This window comes from Melanerpes formicivorus, unplaced genomic scaffold, assembly GCF_026170545.1.
Source record: "Melanerpes formicivorus ecotype bairdi unplaced genomic scaffold, bMelFor1.0.p_v2 SCAF_8, whole genome shotgun sequence".
Lineage (NCBI taxonomy): Eukaryota > Metazoa > Chordata > Aves > Piciformes > Picidae > Melanerpes > Melanerpes formicivorus.
In genome coordinates this window covers 11,726,941-11,752,175 of record NW_027142360.1, presented here as the reverse complement: position 1 = coordinate 11,752,175, position 25,235 = coordinate 11,726,941, and the positions used below count along the sequence as shown (strand labels likewise).

The 25,235-nt window shown below is 40.9% G+C and overlaps 1 protein-coding gene across 1 annotated transcript in view; it reads left to right on the top strand.

Annotated features, from left to right (window-relative positions):
* The window catches only part of PKP2 (plakophilin 2), a 38,396-nt gene extending 22,059 nt beyond the window's left edge, over nucleotides 1-16,337 (top strand). Inside the window, exons 7-13 of the mRNA XM_068142159.1 lie at nucleotides 5,624-5,741; nucleotides 7,155-7,316; nucleotides 8,043-8,216; nucleotides 8,759-8,912; nucleotides 11,047-11,236; nucleotides 12,170-12,257; nucleotides 13,790-16,337. Coding sequence (XP_067998260.1) covers nucleotides 5,624-5,741; nucleotides 7,155-7,316; nucleotides 8,043-8,216; nucleotides 8,759-8,912; nucleotides 11,047-11,236; nucleotides 12,170-12,257; nucleotides 13,790-13,858 — 955 coding nt within the window. The 3' untranslated portion in view covers nucleotides 13,859-16,337. The remainder of the gene's footprint in view (nucleotides 1-5,623; nucleotides 5,742-7,154; nucleotides 7,317-8,042; nucleotides 8,217-8,758; nucleotides 8,913-11,046; nucleotides 11,237-12,169; nucleotides 12,258-13,789) is intronic.
* Nucleotides 16,338-25,235: the final 8,898 nt, after the last annotated feature.

Here is a 25,235-nt window from a genome sequence, read left to right as displayed (position 1 = left end):
GCTGTTGGGTGTTCTGGTCTGTGGTGGGATGACCTGCTCGTCTCCTGTGTTTGGGTTCTGGACCTGTCCCTTCCCTATAAGGGAGCCAATGGGGACACATTCTGAGTTTTAGTGTGGCATGATTTTCTCTGAGCTCATTGCAGCAACTTGACATGTCTTGGTATGTGACAAATAAGGCATGACAGTAGCTGAGTTGTTTTAAATTAAATAAAATTCAATTCTGAACATCCTTTACTCTGTACAGAAAGTCAGTGAGTGGGGTTGTTCCAGAGCTGCAGCTAGCTCTGCAGCCTTGGTGGAAAGTTTCTCAAGATGGCCTTACCTAGATGCTCAAGAATACCTATTTTAAAAACACAATGTCCATATTCTAGTCCTCATTTTCAAAAGCTTGAACTCTGAGTATTATAATTGGAACAAGAAGGGCTGGAAAATTCACAGGTAAGGTTGACCTGCAGGATTGCCAACCTAATTTCTAGCAGAGAATGTTTTTTTTTAATGAGGCTTAGCATGTTTGTATTGAACAAACATCTGAAATTTTTAAGATTAATCACTTTGTGCCTGCTTATTGGAAATGAGCACACATCCCAAATCAGGTGTCTAGAAGTATTCCTTCTTTATGTATTAATTTAAAAACACACACACACCCAAAACAACAACAGATCTCTGCACAAAGAAGTACTGAAAACTAAAAGAGCACTCCAAAAGTAAAAAATTTGTCCACTGAGGTAATGTTGTTACTAATGAAGGCATTTAAAGAACAAGTGTTTGCCAGAATATAAATCTGCAATTAGCCTTCCCTTTTGTAATGCTAACTCTTTGTTGCACATGTTTATAAAGTCTACAGCCTGCAGGTTGTACTGCAGGGTAAAAATAGTATTTTGAAGTGCAATCTCTTATGTATAGTACAGTAGTTTGCTATAGGACAATGCCAAAGCTTTTTAAAAGGGACTGAAAGGGACACCCACAGTCCAAATCTAGCACTGTCATCTGACATGGGCACATGTGGTGTGCCGCAGTTGCTAATAAACAAAAGCTCTCTTCTTCCTCTTCAACAGAATTTCAGGAGGAGGAATGAATTCACACCTAGGAAATAATACTGCAGATACTAACACTGCAATAAGTGAATGGCCAGAATTCTCCTAATGGTGCTAACCAGTTATTGCTAGAAGTATTGTAGAGTCCTGAATCTCTGCTGCCTGTAGCAGTGTATGCAGTCACTGATAAGGAAGCCTGATATTAGAAAGATTTGTTAATTCCATTCTCTAGACCTGGAATTTGTCTTAAAGCTTTGCTTCTGACACAGTTTTACAGAAATTGTGGATCACAAAAATTAACATCATAAAAAGCAGCTGTGTACATCACACAATTCTTTGTTAGCCATTAGAATAAGTAATGGTATTATTGCTCAGTCTTGAGCTATGATAAAAAGGACTGTGCCCTGAACAGGCAAAGTAAGGCAAATCAGAAGACGTAGCTGGTTGCCTGACAACAAGCTGACAAGTAAAATTGATGTATCAAACTCTCTAGGGGAGTTTGCAGACTTTTGCAGACAGGTCTTACTGGGTTTTAAAGGTCTGGTTTTCTTGGTCTGAAAAAGTCCTACCTGTAGGAGTTCTGTCTCCAGTTCCAATACAAATGGATAGAAGTCTCAATATAGTTAGCCTTCTCCATATCCCCTCTTTCAGTCTGATAAGATGCTAGCAGCATGCAAAATATATGTTGATGAATCTTATTCATATACATAATGGAATTTCTGGCATGGCTCTTCCTCTCATTAAAAGGAAGGCTTAGTAGAAGGCTGTATCTTGAAAGCACATAATGATCTTGTTTCATTTTTGCCTCAAATACCTGTTCCCAAAAGCTCTGCAATGCTGGACTTTCCAATGCAGAATGTATCACTTAAGTGCTGCTGTAACTGCTGTATTTCTTTACAGAGTCCTGTTTAATTGCTCTTTAACTGAGGCATCCTGTGGCCCTATTTATACTAATTCTTCATAAATTCCTAGACAGCTATCTCCAGAAGTCAGCTAACCTCTGTGTTCCTAGTTCCCCAGGCAATAAAGTAGAAGCAACACTCCTTTTCCATGCTTTGTCTGTTCCAACTCTTTCTTTTAAGTTCTGTGTGAATTACAGGATGACCCACAAGGACAGTGGAACACTGTAGATGGAAGAAGTAGCATCAATGAACTTCAGATAAAGAGGGTGCACAAACATCTACTTCCATTTGCTCTGTAGAGAAGTGAAGCCAAAACTCTCACCATATGTTCAAAGAGTAATGGCTGATCAATTTCATAATGGAAGTTTGTTAGACAAAATGTAAAGCAAGGGAGGGATGATAAGAAGTCTTTGAACCGTGGCCTCTTGCATAACATTGCCATTCTTTAAAGCTTATTGCTGTCTATTCTTATCTTCTCTTGCCTACTTCTCAGTTTATCTGCTCCCCCCAGTTCCTGGAAGGAATGTCATCCTGTCCAGCAAGCAACTTGCAGCTTGATGCCCATAGTTAGGGAGTAGATCTTTAGATACTTTTCCCTCCCTGTTGCATTTTTTCAGTTGTTTCAGGCATGAGGCAATAGGATTTCCTGAACTACTTTAGGAAATTTTTACCATGTAATTGAGTTAAATTCAGATTGCCAGTTTTAGCAGAATTAGTCCTTATCAGTCACAAGGATAATTCACAGCAATGCAAAACATATTTCCGACATAGTCAGCCAATGACTCACTGCTGGCTTAAAGGGAGTATCCCTTTCATTTGATACCATTTGCAATCTAACTGAACAGACCTTATCATTCAATTTTATTCAAAATCACACTTGATTTTACTGAGTTACATTTCTTTGTGTTAACCTCACATCTCTGGCTCAAAAGAATATTTCCCAATAGGGAATTAGCTGATCCTCCACAAATGCCGCAAGAACATGAGTAAATGGCTGCTTTCATTACAGGTAAAGTTACATTCTGCATGTGTGCCAGGGAGAACAGAGGCAGCAAATACAGGGTGTGATAAATGAGGCACATACATAGATACAATACATCCACATTACTCTCTGGTATAGTTTGGGCATGTCACCAGAATTACCATGTTTAAGCCTGGCAGAAGTTAGAGATTTTTAATAAGTGATTCAAAAGTCTAAGTTCTGAGTCATTCAGAGGAGAGCATCCCTACAAGCAGCAATCTCCCTCAGGCTGCATTCTCCAAACGACTGAATAACAAATGCAGGCTACAGATACCCATTAATTGGGTAGCAGAAGTGTTTTTCTACAAGAACACTCTTGATCTTGACACCAACTGATCCTGTTATCCATGGGTGTATTTTTCTCAGTGCACTTCAGATGAAATGCGAGTAAAACAAAATTACACAGCAGACTTGAAGATTTCTAGGTAGCCCTGAAGTCTCACCATGTGAGTTGCAACAGGACACAATACAAGGCCAGCCCAACCCAGGCAGTTGCCCAAGTGCTAAGTATTTCAAGGCTTTCAGGAGCTCCACTACAAGAGAGTCCAACTCTTGAACTCAGAGGGAGGCATACCAGTTGTCAAATCTTGGGAAGCCAAGATGAATGCTTCTATAATTCTATGAACAGTAGAGCATCAGATCATGAAACAAGAGTTCAATCATTTATTTCCTTTGCAGAATGGGACAGGACCTCTTCTCTTCCTTCTGAGCTACAGAGTGATGTACCCCACCATGTTCATGCTAGACAGCAAGGCCAGGTGATGGCCTCTCCTTGCATAGCCGTTTAGCATGATTGTAGCTGTCAAAAGTTCAAGGATTTTTAGGATAACATACTGTGACAAAATGAAATAATGAAATGCTGAAGTGTCTTTGGCAAGGGAAATTCCACACTTATCTTTTAATAGTATTTTTAGTCTGTGTGCCTCAGAAACTATTTTTGGTATGCGCCAGAAGGGCTGTAACATGTGAGTTTTTGTCAGCATAACCACAAACATATGAAAGTGTAACATACATAGGTAAAATTAAATTCCAAAGTGATGTCTGTAGTAGATCATATTGAGGAGTATGAATATTGATTCTTTGATATATAATTTCATGAGGGAATGAACTCATAAATAGGGATATTGTTAACAGCGTGACCTAAGGTAAAACTGTCGTTGCAGTGCCTAAGTATGTAATCTGAATATGTACTTCCCAGGGGAAATAAACAGAACTGCTTTGACTGTATAAAATGCTATATTAATTTTACAATCATGAGCCACAGGAAAGTTTAAAGCTGTAGCTTACTTTGTCGTTAATAACATTTTAAACCATTGCAATTTCCAGTGGGTACAGTAAGCATGCAAAATAAACACCCTGAAAGTGTGTGAAGGAACATGGCCCTCTCTCTTTGTGATGGATGCTAAAATGGGGTTAAGATTAAATGTTATTTCAAACAAAGGAGCTGGAATGTGATACTGCATGGCCAGCAGAGCTGCAGGACTCCAAAATAATGAGGCCTATGTTTATAATTCCAGAATTCCATAATTCAAAGTTTGTTCAGTTGTAAAAATAATTATACCCCAAACCCGTAAGTGTTGTTACTTCCCTGGAAATCAGTAGCTTATTTAGAGCCAAATTCAAGCAGGAAGTGTGTGTTTGTCTTTTCAAGGGTTTTTAAATCACTTTTGTAATTAACTTTCAAGTTGTACTTGGGTTACCACAAAGCATAGAAAATGTTACTTGAAAAGCCAGGCAAATAGTGGCTTCCTTTGGCCTGGAGAAAGCAGAAAGCATGCAGAGCAGTGTCTGAAACACTGTGGTAGAACAGCAGAAGGCACTGAAGGAAGCAACTGGCATTTCCCTCTCTGAGCAGCTTGTAGTGGTTTCAATCTTTTCTGCTTAGATACTAGCAACTTCTCTGGGAGGCTGACAATCAGCTGAGTATGGTGTCTGGTTTTTTTCTTCTTGCCTTACTCTGCTAGTCTGGCAGTGATGGCAGTGGCAGCTGCATCACAGTTCTTCTCAGTCTCTCACCCTGTGCTGGGGCCAGGTGGCTGCCTTAAGATACCAGCTCAGCTGCATTTACATCCCCTCCTGCCTGCTAGCATCCTTCAGAGCTTCTACAAACACATGGACTGCCATGTGAATTTGGACAAACTGACAGCAGTTACTTTGTTTGCTAATGTAAAATGTTCCTAAAACTCTCAGACTGTGTGTCTGTTGATAGATCTTCTTAGGTCAAGAACTGGTTTGTTGTAGGTAAGTGCTAAAGGACATTTGTGTGCATGGACATTTTCACAAGTATCTTTCCTTGGGTTTTTTGACATAACTACTGTCCTAAACATTAAAACTATAACTAAAATAGAATGGGGGTTGGGGAGGAATGCAGTCTGTTTGACTTCTTAAAAAGGGGCTTTAAATCTTCATCCTTGAGATTTGGGTCATGTCTTAACTTATCCAGCCAAACACAAAGGTTTGGAGTTTTTTGAATATTTGGTTGTGTCTGGGAGTGCACTAAAGTGAAAATTTTACCTAGTAGAGGCTCATATTATCTTACAGCACTGAAGAAAGGAAGCAGTCAACCTTAACTTCAGCATTGTTAAGATTTAGCTGAAAAACTTTGTCAGAGGGCTGCAAGTAAATATCTTTGACTAAATCTCACCAACTTATTCCTCCCTGCACAGAAACATGAGCTCTGCTGGCCCAGAAGGAAGAAAAAAGATGAGAGAATGTGTTGGCTTGATTGATTCTCTTGTGTATTATATTCAAGGAGCTATTGCAGACCACGAGCCTAATGACAAGGTATTCTTTGAGATGAAAGTTCTTTTCTTAGGGAAAATTGCAAATAGAACTTTTCTTTTTGTTTTGAACCTCATATTCAGAAGCAATTGTGATGTAACTGCCAAACTTCTTTCCAGGGCTTTTACAACTGCTACCAGAGATAAAAGTCCAGCAAGGAGCTTTTTGAAGTATTTTTTCATGCAGCCTAAAAGAATAAAATACCTGAGCACTGGGGAAAACATCAGAATCACCAAAGCTAGAAATTTCTGTCTTTTATATAAAGTGACATAAAGTCACAGTTTTCAGAGATGCTGAACTGCCTAAAAATTCAGATGATACCTTCTTAGTTGTCTCATGGAGCTAATGAGCTAGTAGCTTCAAAAATTAATCAGGTTACTCTCCTGTATATTTAGTGCCTTAGGAAATTAAGAACCTAAATCCTTTTGGGTGGCAGTGTAATTAAGGAGCTTCCATCACTTAGAATGGGTTTATTTTTTTAATTTTTCTGTGGCTTTTGGCAGTTCTACTTGCTGCCTAAGCCATTAACTACAAGGATATGGACATCTCCAAAAACCAGTTCTGTCATTCCCTTTGTCTCATCACTGACTGCAGATGAACCCAGAGCATTTCTTAGACTAGATTCTTGCCTTCTGTCTGGGTGAAGCTAGGTGAGACCAGCCATCACTTAGGAGTTAGCCACAGCCTGTGAGGCCCTTCTAGCATACCTGCTATAACTTGTGCTGTGAAGTGGCAATTACTGCAGATTTGTAGCTCTGCTCTAGGATTAGTTACTTGAGTTTCTCCATCTGCCTGTGTTTAGTGGCTTTAGCTTCACTTGACGCTTGTGCCAAAAGCTCCCTGCTGCATTTTGCCTTAAAATCACTCACTCCTTTTTTTTCCCACTTTCAAAAAAGAGCTGGTAATAAATCATTTGGGATTTGTGGGCCTGACCTCAGCCATGCCCAGAAAGGCACCTCTAATGTAAAAAAGCATTCTATCACAGAAAAGCACTTCCTCCTTAGGAAAGATACAAAGCTTTTAATTTGCTGACACTACAGCAAATTGTGTAATTGATTTGCTTTACTCTTAAGCTCTTAAACATTCCTTGGCACTTTTCTGGTCTGTGCCAAACAGCACTTGCCCAAACAATTCCCAGGCATAACTGAGGAATTATAATGTCCCAGGACTGTTTCCAGTAGGGGTGCACCCTGCTCCAAATGCAAGCCCTGTGTGCCAGTTAACCTCACTGTTCAGGAACATCCCAGGGCATGTTTAATGTTTCAGTGTCAATGCAGTCTTGTGAATCACTGCCACAGAGACTCACTCTTCTGTATGCCATTAGAAGCTCTGCAGTTGAAAGCTCTTCCCAGGTCTATACATGTCCCTTCAACGTACGCCAAAGCTTTTAAGATTTCTATTCTTTTGTTGTTTTAGGCCACAGAGAACTGTGTGTGCATTCTTCACAATCTTTCCTACCAGCTAGAGATAGAACTCCCTGAGAGCTATGCTCAGAGCATATACATACAAAGAAGAAATACTTCTAGCAGTGATAAAACACCAGGCTGTTTTGGAACACGGAGCAGAAAAGTAAAAGAGGTAAACCACGTTTAGCTTCATCTCGATCTGTTAATGAGCTGTAGCAACATCTGGGGAATAAGGCTGAAATCTATTTAATCTATTACTGATGTATCTGATAGTGTGGCATTTATTTGCCCCAATAATACAAATTTATTGACAGCCTTCCTAATGCCTATTACCTTGTTCAGCTGCTGCTGCTGCAAATGACATAGCAATTAACTGCTTCATCAGTTGAGAAATACTGCTCTCAGTTTCATCCCCTCTGATAGATTTGAGCAGTATCTGTACCATGTATGGCAGTTGTGAAACCAGCACAAGGTGATTGCCACTTCCATGATCTTCTGCATTTTGGGATATCTCAGGACCTTCTATTTTGATGCACTGTGTTACAGATCACAACTGGGAATTGTTGGAGGGAAAACTGGTACTAGGGAGTCTATCCTGCCTTCTCCTGTTCCATCCATGTACAACTCTAGCTGGCCATTCTGTTCCTTCTTGTCCTCAGCATCTAGTGTCAGTTGCAAGGGAGGAGAATCAGCTGTCCCTATACCTATCTCCTCTTTTTGGATGGAGTGGCTGGCATTATTAAATATTGTCATTTTACATGTTGTCATTTGAGTTTACACCTTGGCACTCTGCAAATAATCTGATCATAGAGACTTACAAAGTATCTAGTTTAGCTTGTGGTGCATAAAGTTATATAAGGTCACTGTTTCTAAAGGCTTGATCTGTTTACGTGTTTAGAAGCAACAGGACGTTCCGCTGCCTGAGGAAAAGAGCAGTCCCAGAGGCATTGAATCACTCTGGCATTCCACACTGATCAGGATATATCTCTCCTTAATAGCAAAGAGTACCAGAAACTATACCCAGGAAGCATCCCTGGGAGCTCTTCAGAACCTCACAGCAGGCACTGGCCCAGTAAGTCAGCTTCTTTTTTTCATGTTGTTTAGTTCTTAATGTTTGTGCATAGAGTTTAGGGCTGCAATGCAACATGCCTACCACACTGAGCTCAAATAATCAGTGATGAGTCACTATCTCAAACATGATCATGGAAGTTGAAGAAAGTTGGAGAAAGAGTCATAACCAGCAGTTCAGTTGGCAGATATGGTGACTGCTTCGTCTCACTCTGTGTATATACCTCCAAGTGTGGAATTTGCTAATTCATTACACAGTGATGGGTGAATAGATGTCAAAAGCACCAGAAAAGAGGTTTTGTGAAACATAATCAAGGTAGAAGACAGCTCTTGACCTCTATCTGAAGAGCTGACCAGGGAGCATGTGAAAGAAAGAAGGCTCAAAACTTCAGTTTTATCTCCTTCCTTTTCTGTTGCACCTCATACATAGCTCTGTATTTAAACTATTTTAATCATACATAAATTGGTGTAGAGAATCTGCTGAATTTTTTTATGAGCCAAGACATTCATGGCAATGACACACTACTGTCACATGCCTCCTAACAGATGCCATTTGCGGTAGCCCGGACTGTTGTTCAGAAGGCAAATGGCCTTCCAGGTATTCGAGCTATGCTGCATACAAGCCACCCGACAGTAAAGAAGACAGCTGTCTCACTGCTCAGGAACTTGTCTCGCAACACCTCTCTGCAAAATGATATAGGTGAGCAAAGACTTCCTCTCTCTGCTCTCTTCAACTTTTCTTTCTTTAAAAAAAAAAGGAAGTGAGCAAAAAACCTAATATGTGGGTTTAGGAGATTTGTGGTTCAGATGCTTGCAGCCATTAAGGTTGAAAATGAAGAGTTTTACCTAAGAAAGATCGTAAACCCTAGTTTTCTCTAAACTCTATGTTCCTCATCAGATACTTCCATTATTGTTACTTTATAAAAACACATAATGGAAGTAAAAATCTACACAGTTTGGAGAGGGAGTTTTTCCTCTTGCTTAAGATAGGGTAAAGTAAGGAGAGTGCCGAGTTCCATGTTGCTACAGCTATGCAGTCCTTTGTGATAAATCACAGAACAGCCCTGATTCTTTTAGCAAAGATAGTGTTTCCTTCTTTTAGACACAAAGCTTTGGAAGCTTACAGCTCACACTGTTTTCCTGCATACATTTTTTGAGACTAGAAGCTAGAAGATCCTATAGGAAAAGAGGCTTTTTAGAGGACTTCATTTCTAAAAGGTTATAGTTATTTCCAGCTTAGAAGCCATTTCTATTCTGAGTATTCTCATTTCAATTTAATGCATATGTGAATTTTTTCTCGCTGATGTGATAACATGAACTCACATCAGTTGTCTTTTTCTGTGTTCCCACCAAAGGGGGAAGGGGAAATTACAAGCATACAGCTGGTTCATGGGGCTGATCAACCTCCAGACGTCTGCAGAACAGTCTCCTGGGCACTATTTAATCCTTAGAGAACATTTTCTATTAATGATAATATTGTAACACGTTGTTGGACTGGTTTCAAAGGGATAATCCATATGGTGTTGAAAATTACAAGTATTGAATCCCCCAGGAAAAGCAGGAATTAAACTGAGGAGAAGTTAAGGTTTCATCAGGGGAAAAAAAGAAAGAATGCCGGAAAGAGAGAACAGTATAGATTTGGAGAGAGGTGCTTCACCTTGCACATTTAAAGTCATTTTCTTGCTTTACCCATGGTAGGGAGAGCTGGGGAAAATTCAGATGAGCCTGTTCTCTATGAAAACTGTTCTTTTTGATTGACTGAAAACATGTGTGAGTTCAGGTCAAATTCACCAAATACTGGCCAAGGGAAAACATTTGAAAGGGCATATTGTTACCTGCATAAAAGTGTCTGAATTTATCAAGCAAAATGAACCTGTGGTACTAAATGGAGATAATTGTAATATAAAACATCTCCAAAAATAAAATGATTGGAAAGCAGCAGTACATTTATTTTACTTGAAAAACCAGAATTTGTTCTGAACATTTTCATGATACTCCAAATGTACTTTCTGAAAAGCACTTTCCTTGATTTACCAATGGACATGAAAATCAACTACCATGTCAGACATACCCAGGTATGCTCACTTTGACTAATACTTAGTATAGCAGTGGCTCATTCAATTTTAAAGGTCCTTTCCTAAACTGCATGAATTGAATGCAGGTTCATCTCAATATATACATGAACTTTGTCACACACTCATCTGAAAGAATTAGTAGAACTCACAGAGAGCAAAGCATTCTGTCCAAGTTAAACACTAGGAGGGAAGAAGGGCAAAAAATACCCCAAATTATTGCCCAGTACTACTTCTTACAGTGGAAGCATCTGGCTATGAGCTCTTGCTGACAGCGGTAATTTTCTGTCAGCTCTGGTGCACACAGCTCAGATTTCAATGTATTAAGCTGGTGTTCAGAGCTGTTGGCTGTTTGGTTGGCTGGTAAGGTCACATCCACTGTGGTCAAAATGATCTTTCCTGAGTGTGGGTGGATTTCAGAATATGACATTAATCTTAAATAAATATCATACACTGGCTCATAAAATTGAGCATGTGCATCCCCTTACAGTCAGCTGCTGACAAGTGCAGCACTAAGAGTTGTGCTCTGGTCAGCCTTTCTCAGTTTGCCGTGTATTCTATATCCATGATCAATGATTACCTATAGGACACACAGGGTTTGTTGGAAAGGGGCAGCGTGATGCTAGCACAGGCCTGGTAACCTCACTACAGGAGGTAGTGAGACACAGCAAGATACATACTGTCCAATGTAGTGCCACGGGACCCCTAGATAAACCTGGCCCTGTTAGTAATGGAACTGTTTGTCTCTGTTTCAACTTGTAGCTAGAGAAGTTTTGCCCGATTTGGTCTCAATACTGCCTGAGTCTGTCCCAGGATCTGATATTGTCTGTGAAACCACAGCATCCATCTGCTACACCTTGTACAATTTGACACAGAGCAGCTCACACAATGCACGACTTCTTCTGAGTGCTGATGGCCTACCAAAGATTATTGCCATCAGCATGAATGACAGGTAAGACAGCTGAGAAGTCTTCCTCCCTCACTTCTCCTTTCCCCAGGAAAAAAGGGAACTGCAACCTCTGCCGCTTAGAGCAGGGAAAGTGGCACTTCAAGGTACAAGGCATCTTAAGCAACTGTGATGTGAATTGAATTGCAGCTGCTAGGAAACAGAAAAATCTCTTCTAACGATTGCTCCATCCACAGTTAAATTTGACAGTTATCAAAAGATATCTGCACAGCATGATCTGAGATATATATAGTGGTTAACCATTAGATCTTACATGTTCCCAAAAAGTTCCTTTGTTTCCCGTTCCTTGTAATACAGCACTGGTAATCCCTAGCAGCAAAGCTCAGGTGTACATTTTATAGGACTAATAGCACTGTACTTAAATACTGTCAGTAAAGTGGCATTTTAGATAACAGAATCAAAATTCCTTTAATCATGCATCAATATGTAATCACATGCAACCAATACTTACTCAAAAGAGAATTAATGCTTTGTGAATAATTGTCCTGCTTGCCTTTCTTTTCACAAAATGAAAGAGGAACTTCATCTCAGTAAAAGAGGCCTCATGAGGCCCTGAATAGTTTGAATCCTAAGTAACTAGAGATTGTACTGGCAGGAAAGATCCCTTCAAATGCTTGTTACACTGAGGTGTATTTTCCTCAACTGAAGATGAATAATATGATAGCTGCTCTGAGGTGAAGGCTATCAAATACCTAATTTCTCCTTAATTTTGAAGAATGAGGGAAGCAAGGAAGCATGTTCAATTTGTTTCAGTGTTCAGGACAGCATGAAACGTGCTAGAACACCCAAAGAGCAGTATAACAGCATTTAGGAGGAAAAAGGCAGAACAAATGCTGCAAGGTTATGTTTGCTGAAGTCTGGACATGCATGGTGATTATGAAGTGGGAACTGAAACACGTTTTTTTTGCAAAATTGCAGTAACATGTTCAGCAAGGCTAGCAGGGCTGCTTCAGTCCTCCTCTACTCCTTGTGGTCACATACTGAACTCCACAGCGCTTACAAAAAGGTAAGATCCAGGTTAGAGCAAACAATGTACTTTCAGACCTAGAACTCTCTAGGGTTCTTTAGGCCTGCTCTGGGGCTCTTAGCACTTCTGGGCTGTTAAGAAACAACTTATGATGGGATTTCAAATGGTCTCTGAATTCAGTGTTTCTGTTACTTGAACATGATTCTGCACAAATAATGCACGTTCTTAATCTTTGCTCATCTATATGTTCATATTCTCTCTGCGGTTTTATATCCACTGGCAAAGTCTTTGAAAAACATTGCTGTTGCCTGCCAGAAGTGTCAGCTGGTGAGAAGTGATGCGCAGTAGGTATCCATCCACCACTGACTGAAACAACCTGACACACAGAGCCTAACCTGCCAGCAAAAACAATGACAGGGCGAGGCAGCTTCCTGCTTTAAAATCAGAGCAGTTTTGTTCTGCTGCTTGTTTGTGTGGCCTGGGAGCCCAGGTGTTAGTTATATTCGGACAAAAAGCTAAGACTTGTGAAAGGTGTTGGCAAACATTTACTGCCACAGGCAAAATCAAACAAAAAATGACCAGCATGAATCAGCCAACACAATAGTTTTTTTTCTTTCCTTTTGTAGCTCTGTTACTGCTCTTTAAACACACACCTGGGCTGACTTCGAGCTAACTACCTTCAACCTGCATTTCAAACTGGTTTTGTTCCTAGTTTTCTCCTTGTTCAGAATTTGTTACCTAAAATTTCCTATAACCTAAACCTATTCCTTTTCATCAAGCTCTAGCTTTCAGCATTTTACCAGTCAGCTTTTTTCTTCCTGAATTATTTTTTTTACTTGCTCAAAGCAAAAAAAGTTACTTAGTGTTGAATCCTTTAATAATCTTGCATCACACTCAGCAGGATACTGACCCCTAATCCCAAAACCTCCATCCAAGAATAAGGGTGCTGTACTCATATAAACTTTAACCGAATTTTGCTGTCTCTGTTTTTTTTGCAAGTACCTTCCTGGTTTGACTGTACAGCGATATCCTTGTTGGCATGAACTTTCTGAAGTCACTGGTACTTAGGGTGTGCCTATGAGACACGTTTGTCAGACCTGAGTTTCAAAAAATGCAGACTACTCGCTGTTCCTGTGCAGATCACATCTCTTAGAGACAGAAGTACAGCACTGAAAACTGCAGGCTGCCTCATGCCTAAATATGTATGAAAAGTCTGTCTAATAAGTCTGTCTAATAAGCAAGAGAAATCATTTAGTCAAATGAGAGTAATAAACTCCTGAGTCATTTGGGCATTGCCCTGTACTCTTTGTTCAGATAGGGTTAATCTCAGCTGATGTTAGTCACCTATGAGTTAGGAATCTGGAGAGTTGAGCAACTCCAGCGATTCATCTCACCTGTCTTAGACAGAATGGAGTCACTCTTGGGAGATGCCTGTTTTGTCTCCACTGACTGTTGAGGATTCTGCCTAGACCTCTACCATGGCTCCAGCTGCTTTTAGGCAGCTGAACTCACCTTCCCTTGCAGAATGGGCGCTGAAGATAATGAATTAATCTTTTTCTTTCCTTCCAAAGGCTGACTTTAAGAAGGCGGATTTCGTCAACAGCCGAACCACAAAAGCCTATAATTCACTAAAAGATTGAAGCAGAGCATAACACCACTGAAGATCATGCACCAGTTAACCTGTCTTCACATGGTTGGCATTGCCATCATGAAGCAGGAAGTATCTCAGAAAAAAATATGCTAGTTTTATATAATACTTGAGTGACTAGAGGGTAGCTGTCCTGTGATTTTAATCCTAATCAACTTACTATCACTGTATATAGCAATGAAAGAGTAACCAAAGATGGATTCAGGATATCTGAGGTGAAGTTTCATCCAGGTTTACCACTAGTCAGAACTTCAGATGAGTGCCTTTAGTCTAACAGGCATTCATACAGAGGGGTTTGGAATGCTGATTGGCAGCAAATTCTTTTCAGACTGTTTTATACAAATAGTTTTCTACAGTGGGTAAGCATCAAGTGCACTGCTCAGGACATAGTATGTTTTCACCCTTTGGTTTCTTCCCACATGCTAAATAAAACTCTGCAGACTCTTGAATATACACAAGAAGCTGTTTCACTGCCTGGATTATAAAAGCACAAATGAAGTTAAAATGGTTATTTTTGTATTGTTTGTGTTTGTGCACTCACTGTTTTTTAAGCCTGTTTCCGTCAAGGTTTCATCAGCAACAGCAAGCAACAGAACTGATTTTACATTTGTCTTACCGTCCCATGCTCCCCTTCACCTCCCTCATGTGGCTGTTAGAATTTGTAACTGTCCAGAACCAATGTTTCACACACTTGGGCTAGACTTAGACCCATGGTTCTTTGCTAGTTGATGGCAGAGATATTCACTGGTAATTCAGGGATTATTTTAAGAAAATTGCATGTTCAGAATGTTTCTGTTGATAATCAATAGACAGTAAAAGGAGAGGAGTCTTGCCTTTATTTTTTAATAGATAAATACACAAGAGGTTAGGCTCCATGCTGCTTAAGGAATTCATATGACCTTGTTTCATATTCTCTTACTTGAAGTAATGACCCTCCCTACAGCAATTCTAATGGGCTGTGCTTGCACTTGTGGGAATAGGTAACAAGGAGGACATTCTAAACACCTAAATGCTGTTCCCATTATATGATCCTTGAAGAGGAAAAAGCAGCACTAAAAGAACCCATCTGATGCTTTCAGTAAGCAAGATTTGTCTCAACAAACTAATAGTCAAATTGTCCATTAAACCAATAGGAAATTCATATATAAATACATAAAATTTTGTGGGCTGGATTATCAGCTGACATGGTCTGGCATTGCTCTTCTGAAATCAGGGGAGCTAAGCTACATTCATGGCAACCAACACTATATATTTACAAGCCTTCCTACATGAACAAAGACAGTCCTGTGCCCCCATGCTGGACTGCTGACATGGGAGCTATTACAGCTGTTGTTGTCCAGATGGGGATGCATAATCCTTCAAGCAGGGACCTGACAGGAGATTTTCAGGCCTCTTCATTTCAGTACTTCTGGCCAAAGATCTAGCTCCTACCAGAAACTGACAGCCAGCAGATTGTGACATCTTGCTGTGTCCAAACATATTCCTGGATATCGGGGAGCTATATTCTGCTAGTAGGTGCACACTGTTCTTACATGGTGCCCAGAAGCTCCCTCAGGTACGTGCAGAACAGAACGTGTCCTGAGAAGGCAAGCAAACCACCCTGCCTTCCCATCAGAGACCCATTTTCATAGGTCTCTGAGTGCTCCACATTTGCTTTGAGTAACTCAAATCAAATGCATTCCAGTAAGGGGTTTTAAAAATACTTTCCTTTTCTTTTTGTTTTAATGAGGTTGTTTTCAAAATACTGCAGCTCCAAAACCAACACAGAGGAAGGGAACTTAAAGCACCACATATTGAGAACATTGCTTTTATAATTTTTGTTTTAAATAGGATAGAAAACAGACAATTAAAGCCTAACTTTTTCTTCTGAGGTGTTAACCCACGTAACACTGCGTATGCCATAGGTCAGCAAACACCAGGAAACCAGGGCAAGTCTCGTTTTACTGCCCAAAAAGCAGTGGGTAGGCAAAATTAATGTACAAAGCATGGGAATGAAGAGCTGCATTTTAAAGATGAGGAAGGAGACTTTCAGAAATACTCAAGCACTGGTTTATTTTTGTGAAACTCACATGAGATATTAAACAAACAAAAAAAAAAACCCACAAGCAAAGCCCCCACACAATACTGGACAATTTTAAATGCCCTGCTTAATATGTCTTGTCTCCAAGTAAGATGTTCTCAAGAAGGGGATGCAAACTTTTTGGGTTCTTTCTATTGTTTCAGTGAACTTAAAGGTCTTTCCCAATCTAAATGCTTCTATGATCATGTCTCTTTGAAGTCAAAGCAGTGTTCAAAAGTCACAAAGTAGTACATCAGACCTGGCAACAACTGAAAGCTATAAACAGGGATAAGGAACAACGACACACCTTATTATAACTGATCTCCAACTTGTATGCAATCAAAAACATCTCAGCAGGACTCCAAAGAAAGCAAAGAATGTTAGAGCAATAATAAAGTCTTCTCTCTGATGCAAAAAATCTGTCTTTGGTCTCTGTTGTTCTTAGTGAACCTACTTGCTGGGATGCAGCAAACGTATTTTCAAGACTCAGCCCTTCCTTTAAAAAGGCAAATTCATTGCTTAATAATATCTGTGTACAGAGACTTAGGCTTGTCTACAACAGGAGAGTGTTTCTGAATGCAGGCTTTGTAATGCCTGCAAATAATTTGGTTTGGTCTAAAAGATCTGTTCCAGCTTTCTTTGTTCAGTATTTTTGACCTGTCCAGGCATCTGGCATCCTCTGTCTTCACCTCTCTTTAATTAGATAACAGGGACAATAGCACAACCTTAAGGCATCATCTGATTGGAGGTAAAGGTCTGGAAACAGCAGCTGAAATCACACCAGAGAAAATGCATGATTGAGCTCAGCATTACAGCACATCAGGGACAAGGCTGAGGAATCAGGCATCGGTATAACCATGTGGGTTTACACACAGCGTATTTGTTTAAAACCTCAGCATCTGCCCACTGAAAAAGCAGCACAGAGGTTTGCTCCAACATACCAAAGGCAAAAAGGGATTTATTGCAGATAGTCTACCTAGATCATTCTCTACAGGGATACTTTGGATATTTTAATAGGTTTGCATATGATGAAGTAAACTCATCTTATTTCACATGTTCGGAACCAAAACCATATTATACACATGAGAGGTATTGTCAGCTCAGGATCAGAAATTGGAATTTGCTTACATCCTTTCTTCAGCTGTATCTTCCAGCACCGTATCCATTGTGACTATAAGTAGCTCGGGTTTGGGAGCTTAACATTTGTTACAAATGTTTCCATTATTGAACCTAAGTTCCCATTGGAGTCACCATCATTGGAGGTGTTCAGGAGGAGACTTGATGGGGTGCTTGGTGCCATGGGTTAGTTGTTTAGGTGGGTTGGACTGGTTGATGGGTTGGACGCGATGATCTTGAAGGTCTCTTCCAACCTGGTTTATTCTATTCTATTCCCTTATTTGTACCCTGTTATTCTTAGTGATCTCTCAGACCAGCCTAAATATCCACAGATACATAGAAGAGGAAGCAGGCATTTGCCGTACATGTCCTTAGAAGCTACAGTTTAGAGCCAATACTGCAAATTCTCCCAAGATACCAAGACCTTCTAAACATAGCCATAGCCTTGGTCACAGTACAGGCAGCACCATGACCATGAAGGGGAACAGGAACACAAGCTACAAACACAGGGCTTGTCATTAGGGTCTTTTTTACCATGCTGACCACATACTCCCTCCAAACTTGCACAAGACCCTCTCTTACCTATGACTTTTTTTGCAGTCTCCAAGCTGTAATCAGCTGCAGGGCTATGAGCCAAGCTGTCATCACTCACCTTGAAAGGAGCTGGCCTTAACAGCTTGTTCTTGCTTTCTGGTGCTCAGAAGAACACCACTACGGCCTCAAATCTATTTAGATATCTGGGAGCCACAGCAACTTGAGAGATTTCAAGTTCCCCTCAGTTCTAGAGGGCTTGTTTGACCCTCAAAAATAGATTTTACTGTTCACCAGGAATCAAAATAGCCGAGCAATAGTTCAAACAAAATGAAGAGGGAAAGAGGCTTTTTTAGCTGCTGCCTAAGAGGGTACTAGTTTTCAGAAAGTTCCAAAAAATTTTCTGAAGCCCATGAAGATCATGGGGCCCAGCCAGAATAGCTGTGCTTGGCTTGAAATAACAAAATAAATCACTAATGCTGAACTTTGCCTGGAAAGCAGAGGGTGCTTCAGGATGCCTGAGCACACATGAATTGAATGCAAACCACCGGCCATTGGGCATAGCTCAAATAAAAACTATGCATGAGTTTAAACCCTACACAGCTTTTGAAGGCTGGAAAACCTTGGCTGTGGAGTGCAGAATAAATTAATTGTAACTGAGGTTAAAAAAATAATAGGAAAAATGCTGTCAACCAAAAGGGAGGAGACAGTGTAAAGAGTAAATACGGGGTTTTCATCATAAAAACTCCCCTTTGTAATAAAAAAGTGGCTTGGCAGCATAGTTGGAGCAGGCAGTACTGTGCGTTTGTATTGTGGTTACCTTCGTGTTTGCATTTCAGTTACAGCAAAGGGCAGGATGCTGCAGAGAGAACAATGGAGGCTTTCAAAACCAACCTTTATCCTTGAGGAGGGACAGGGCCACCCCGTGGGCTGTCTGCTCTGTTTGCTAGTACACTGGATTAGGTGTGTTACCCAGCTCCTGCTATGTGCTTAAGATGAAAGCTGGATTACAGGAATTTTAGTCTGTCTTTTTGAAAATTAAAATAAGGATCCTGAAGAAGTTCCTTCCTTCCTGATGCTAGGAAAAAAAACTGCTTTAAACATAAGAGCAAGTGCAGGGTCCTGAATCTGGGTCGAGGCAATCCCAGGCACAAATACAGGCTGGGCAGTGACTGGCTGGAAAGCAGCCCTAAGGAGAGAGACTTGGGAGTGCTGGTGGACAAGAAGCTCAACATGAGCTCTCAGTGTGCGTTTGCAGCCCACAAAGCCAATCAGATCCTGGGCTGCATCAGAAGTGTGGCTAGCAGGTGGAGGGAGGTGATCCTCCCCCTCTACTCAGCCCTGGTGAGACCCCACCTGGAGTACTGTGTCCAGTTCTGGAGCCCCTATTACAAGAGGGATGTAGAGGTGCTGGAACGTGTCCAGAGAAGGGCCACAAGGATGATCAGAGGGCTGGAGCACCTCTCCTATGAGGACAGACTGAAGGAGTTGGGGCTGTTCAGTCTGCAGAAGAGAAGGCTCCGAGGTGACCTAATTGTGGCCTTCCAGTATCTGAAGGGGGCTACAGGAAGGCTGGGGAAGGACTTCTCAGGATCTCAGGTAGTGATAGGACTAGGGGGAATGGAATGAAGCTGGAGGTGGGCAGATTCAGGCTAGATGTGAGGAGGAGGTTCTTCACCATGAGAGTGGTGAAACCCTGGAATGTGTTGTCCAGGGAGGTGATCGAGGCCCCGTCCCTGGAGGTGTTTAAGAGCAGGCTGGATGAGGCTCTGTCCAGCCTGATCTAGTGTGGGGTGTCCCTGCCCATGGCAGGGGGGTTGGAACTAGATGACCCTTGTGGTACCTTCCAACCATGAATGATACTATGATACTATGATAGCCTTAGCATTTTATTAATAGGGTCATACTTATTCCTCTAAAGCACATGGACAAAGCATAGAGTTATTAAAATAAAGGGAGGCTGGGATGAGAAACCCAGGCCTGATGCAACAGGGTTCATATATGCTAATGTAAAAGAGACTCTACAAAGTAATATTTGCAGACAACATTGTTGCAGTCTTCTGTTTCCTTTCTTACATACTACTACTGAGCCTGAAAATGCTTAGAAGGTAGTGGTCAAAAACTGATGCATTGGATTAGCAGTTAATGCTATTGTAAATGTTTTGTCACAGCTTAAATGATAGAAAGGGATGAAGAAAAAAATATCTTTTGATGTGAAAGATTGGAGTACAGGCATTGAAAGAGATGTGAGTGCCAGAGCAGTTTCTTGAGGAAGTGACAGGAAAGCTGGAGCATGGGGAGGAAGGGAAAGAGGCTGTCTTCTCTCTGCTGAGGACTGAGGGATGCCAAACCTCCAATGAGAAGTGTTACTGGACAGGGTCAGGCGGGAAACACTACCCAGCCATAAAAAACCAAAGTGAGATGGGCAAGCTGTGAAAGAGAGAAAGGCTAAGCAAATGGTGTGGAAAAGAAAAGGCATTTCAGAAGAGCTGAAATCCACTTTGCAGAAAGACTATTTGGATGCTAGGTCAGAGGCACACCACCTGCAGCAAGGAAAACTCATCTGAGGAGACCTTCACTGCAAACCCTCACAGGGTTGAACACAATGCCCTTCCCCATTTGTACATGGAGGAAACATGAAGGCTGCCTAGCTGATGAATGAGCAATGCAGTTGTGGCAGTTTTAGGCTGTACCTGCCAAAGTAATGTTGGGGGGAATTTTTGGGCTGTCATTTTGGTGACTTCTATTTCCCTGACCTGCCTTTGGCCACTGAATACCTGAAGAGACTTGCAAGTGGAAGAAGCTCAGAAGTTCCGTGCTGCCTTTCAAAGGTGGCATTTGGCAGATGCTCAATGCACTAGTCCAGTTTATATTTTGGATAAAGTGTTTCCATATATATTGACATGAATTGAAAGTACCTGCTTCAGATACAGTGCTCTCTTCTGTTCTCTCCTGATAAATTACTTTATATGGCTATTAAACAAACCTGAAATCAACAAGCATCAATGCTCCAAAAGTACTACCTGCATTTGTGAGCATTCAGACTGCACAGCAGGTTCAACAGTTGTTTGGGTGCTACTCCACCTCCAAGGTTAAATAAATACCAACAACTTTTTTCTTTTCTTTTCTTTTTTTTTTCTGAAATGTATTATTTCTGACAGACAAGTGTAGATTAAATATATTCAACAACTCCCACACACATTTATTGCAGGAACTTCCTCATGCAACATGCTCAAGGGCACTCTTTTGCCACCAGAGCTTTCTTATCACCTCAATTGTTTCTCGAAAGGTGTGAAATCTATTCAGGCACACCAAATTTCACTGTCTCTGTGTGTCTTTAGAAATTTATGTACACTGGTTATAAGAAGCATGGCCTCAGGAATGAGAGGGGAAAAAAAGTCAAGCATTAAAAGTTAGGAAGGACTAGCAGAAAAATTACACTTTTTAGTCTGTCCTCTCATGTTTCCAGCATATGCTTTACACTGATCCTGAGAGAGTTTAATCTTGAAATTAAATTACAGTCTTCATGACAGTCTAATGTCTATGTGTCCACAGGAATTCACAGTACTTTGCAAGTAACTCAGCCTCTGCTGGCAATAGCAGTTTTTTTGACCCTGCCTTTACTGCTCAGGAACACTTCATCTAATTGAAATACTTAGATGCTCACATTGGCAGCAGACTGTGGTTATAAAAATTAGTGCACTTTCTTTTTCTCAGCAGTATTAAAAACCACACAGGATAATTACAGCCGTTCTGCAGCCCTGGCAGAATGCTGAACCTGCCTGAGCCATTCTCTCACTTGAAAATGGCATACCAATTACAAGTTTCATTTGGCTAGAGGCTTTAATTTATTACATTTCAACATTATGCTGAAGTTGTAACTTCATTTCACACTACACAGGCCCATCCCATGCCAAGTGAAGGCCAGATGCACAGATAAAAGCTGAGGAGAACTTACTTTGGCAACCCCACAATCCTAGAAGGAGGCATTAAGATGCCAAGTTTAGATATAAACTACGGCTACGTTTTGAATTTTGCCATTAAAACATGTCTGCAGTTCATTTACAACCACAGAGTGAAATCTCATGCCAAAAGTTAACTGTAGAAAAGTGAGAATGTGGCATATTTACAGTACAACTTTTAAATGCACCCTATGTGGACAAAAGCAGCAATGACTTCTCTACCTAGCAGCTCTTTAAATTCAGCTAAAACCAAATTACACATACAGAGAAAAAGGCAGAACTTTTTTCTCACTTAGACTGCAAAGAAGAATTAGAAGGGCAAACAGCTCAGGTGAGCTAGAACATCTGCCCAGTTTGAGCAAAGAACCTCTTGTAAGAAACAAATGCTTTGCATTTCAGAATACCCTTCTAGTAATGATAAGGACAGCCACACATGAAAGCATAGCCATCCAAAACATGTATCTGCCAGAATCAGGACAAATGTGAAATAGAATGGATTCTATTAACATCTTGAAGAAACTACTGCTCATCTAGGCCAGGTTTGAACATTTCCAGAGGGAAAAAATTTTCCATTGGCTGCACTGGAGATGTGTCAGCATGTCAGAGCAGCCCTCTGGCTCCGCAGACAACTAACAAAGCACGTGGTGTACGTGTATGTGCACATGCCTGCATCTGCCTGTGTCTGCCTAAAAGCAACACTGTCTTTACAGGCAGCCTCAGTACAGAAATCTGCCCCAAGGACTGTCGCTGAAATACCAGTGTGGCATTTCACAACCTACAAGTGTGAAAACCTGCCAGTGCTGCCACCATGCTGCTCTTCCCTGGGAACACAAGGCCAGGCAGGGCTGCCTGTCAAGGAGAACAGGACCCAACAGCTTTTTTCAAGAGCTATCTGGAGATGCTGATTGCAAATTGCCCTCAATTTATGCTCAGGTCATTTAAGACTTTGTGCAAAGGTAACTCCTTTAACAAAAACACTAAAAACATCTTCCAAGCATTCAAGAAAATTACATTTCTAGCATGGACAGAATGGAAGAAAGCCTCTTAATTAAAATGACCAGGTTTGCAAACAGAGCATAACATTTTGGTTTTATAACTCCACAGAAATTACTTTGCAGAAGCTGAGATCTGCTTAAATTTCTTCTTAGGATAATGTGTTTCCTTTCGTAGGAAATGCTCACCTTGGTGATTATGCTAATAAAATAACTGGGCAACACTTCACCTGTGCTGTGTATTCTCTTCCAGTTCTAAAATAAAGAGGCAAATGAAGAAAACCATTCCAGCAAGGCCTGCAGCACATCTAGCTGTGTAGCCATCAGAAAAGTTTGAGCTGTATTAATTTCAGTGGCCTAACTGCTTTCTTTTAAGTCTGAGTACAGTGTTGGAATTGGCCAAGTCAAATGCTTAAGCTTATTTTCAACTTCACAAATAGTTCAGGCAGTGCTCCAAAACGACCCTTGAGCTACACACAAAGTCTTGCTATGACAAAGGAAGTGGATGAGAAAAAACTCATTGGACAGAAAACAAGTTAATGAGTAACCTAATGAAATATATATTGCAGTTGTTGGGGTCCAGTAAAATCTATACTGGAATGCTTAAAATGAAATAATCTCTGGAGGTAATCAATTATCTCCAGCACAAGAAGTTCAAAAGGACCGCAGGTGGATAAGCTAACGTTATTGTTACACAGGGTACAAGGCCAAGAATTTATAGAGCAGTCGATTTATAGACTGGTCTAGATCAGATATGAGAAGACCCATCCAACATTAAAGAAGGGCAGAGACTGAGAATACCTAATAACCTTCCTGCTTAAGAGTGACTAGGTGATCATATAATGGCTTCTGTCACCCAAAGTTGAAAAATGCTTCTCCTATTGAAATTAAGATGGAGCAATGTCAAGCCAGTAAACTCCATAACTTACCCTCACCACTGTGTCTTCACACAAGCTCAACAAAAGAAGGCTGGCATCAAGCAAAAAGATGTCCTGTGATCTAAGGTGAGATTTAATTGACATTGAACTGAACTGAAAGAGAAAAAAAACCCAAACAGATTGAACCAAAGAGTGATTGCCTCGAGGTATTCTGAACAGTTGGTTAATTGTACTTTGACTGTCTTTGCAAAGAGCACCTCTCCAGCCTGATCCAGTTTCTGACTAGTCTTCAGGTCATTGCAAATGGCAAGTATTTGCAGTACTTAGTGAGGTTATTCAATGCACGAGCATTAAGCAGTGTTATGAAGCACTTAGGAGCTCAAAGCTTGTGCTGAAGAACATTTGCTATATACAAAGGCAAGGCAAGGGGCTGTAACAGCATCATTCAGGACAGGGAAACCCTGTTCTCATCTGGATATCATTGCTGGCTCAGAATGTGGGTTTTACAATGGTTTAAATCAAATTAAATGGTTGCGTTTCCTTCCTCATGATTACACTTTGCCTCTGCCTTCTCTTGCATCAGTGCCAGCATTTATTGGATGCCTCATTCTCTTTTTTTCACTATCTTTGCTGTGGCTTCTGTGAGCCTATGTATCTTTCCAGGCAGCTTGCCCAGGTATGGGTGGCATTAGGCCAGGCACACATGGCGAGGGGCAGGCTGAGGCTCTGTCTGTAGGTACCCCAGCATATTTCAGTCTGGCAAATCACCAGCCTTGCCTATGGCTCTGAAATGTATGACCTGATGGGCATCAGACAAGGAAGGCTTTTGCTACAATCCTCAGAAGAAATTAAGAAGCAAAATGACAGTAACTGGGTCACTTAGCTACCCTCTTTCTTGCTAGTATTTCATGCAGTTGATTTTAAGTGAGGTCCATAAGACACAGGTCTCTGGCCAGTCTCATCACTGGCCAGTTTGTGGTGTCACATCTGCAGGTCAGGATTTCAAGGAACTAGAGAGTGAACCAGATTCTGTGAAACCCAGTGTTAGCTAATCAGAAGAGAAGCACTCCAGGAAAAGAGTATCTCAATGTTTGTGTGCATACCTGCCATACTATGCCATCATGCTCTGTTCATGCAGTGAGCCAGGAAAGTGGGTCATAACCTTGTATGTTAGAATCTGGAAAGAGCTTCTCCTTCCTCTTTCCTTCAGAAGACAAGAGTCCTTTTCAAGTCTTCTCTTGCTTGAAGCTATTTGACTCAGGTCCCAGAGACGTACTTCCTTGCTACAGAGATGAGAAAAAACAGAAGCCCTTTTGCTTGCATTGTTTCATGACCATGGATGATGTTAATTGCCCCAAAAGTAATTAATTTCAGGAAGCATTTTCGTAGATTCCCCATTGAGTCAGGAACACAACCACTAAACAAGCCACAAAGATACATATCATAGTCCATTACTTCATTAATCTTGGAATAGCTGCAGCAGCATCTATAAACTCAACTCACAAACATAATCTCTTTGAAAATTGCCTGCTAACTTAAAGCTTTGGTTCTGAACTGCTAGCCAAAGCAAGTTTCACTCCCTTGAGTCCTTTGTGGCTGTGATTTAGCATTGCAATCCACAGTGCATCTGCACCTGACAAGCAATATCTAATTACTTGCAGGAACAAAAGGCTGTTGGAGTTCTTTCATTTATGGCTGGCCAGCTGAACTCCAGAAGGGAAAGCTCCACCCGTCCTCGGCCTCGGTTTAAAGGGGATTACTCTGGGTTTTTTCCAGTGTAATTGCCGCTGAAGCGCTCTCCTGTGCTTTACCGCAGCCACAATTCATGTAT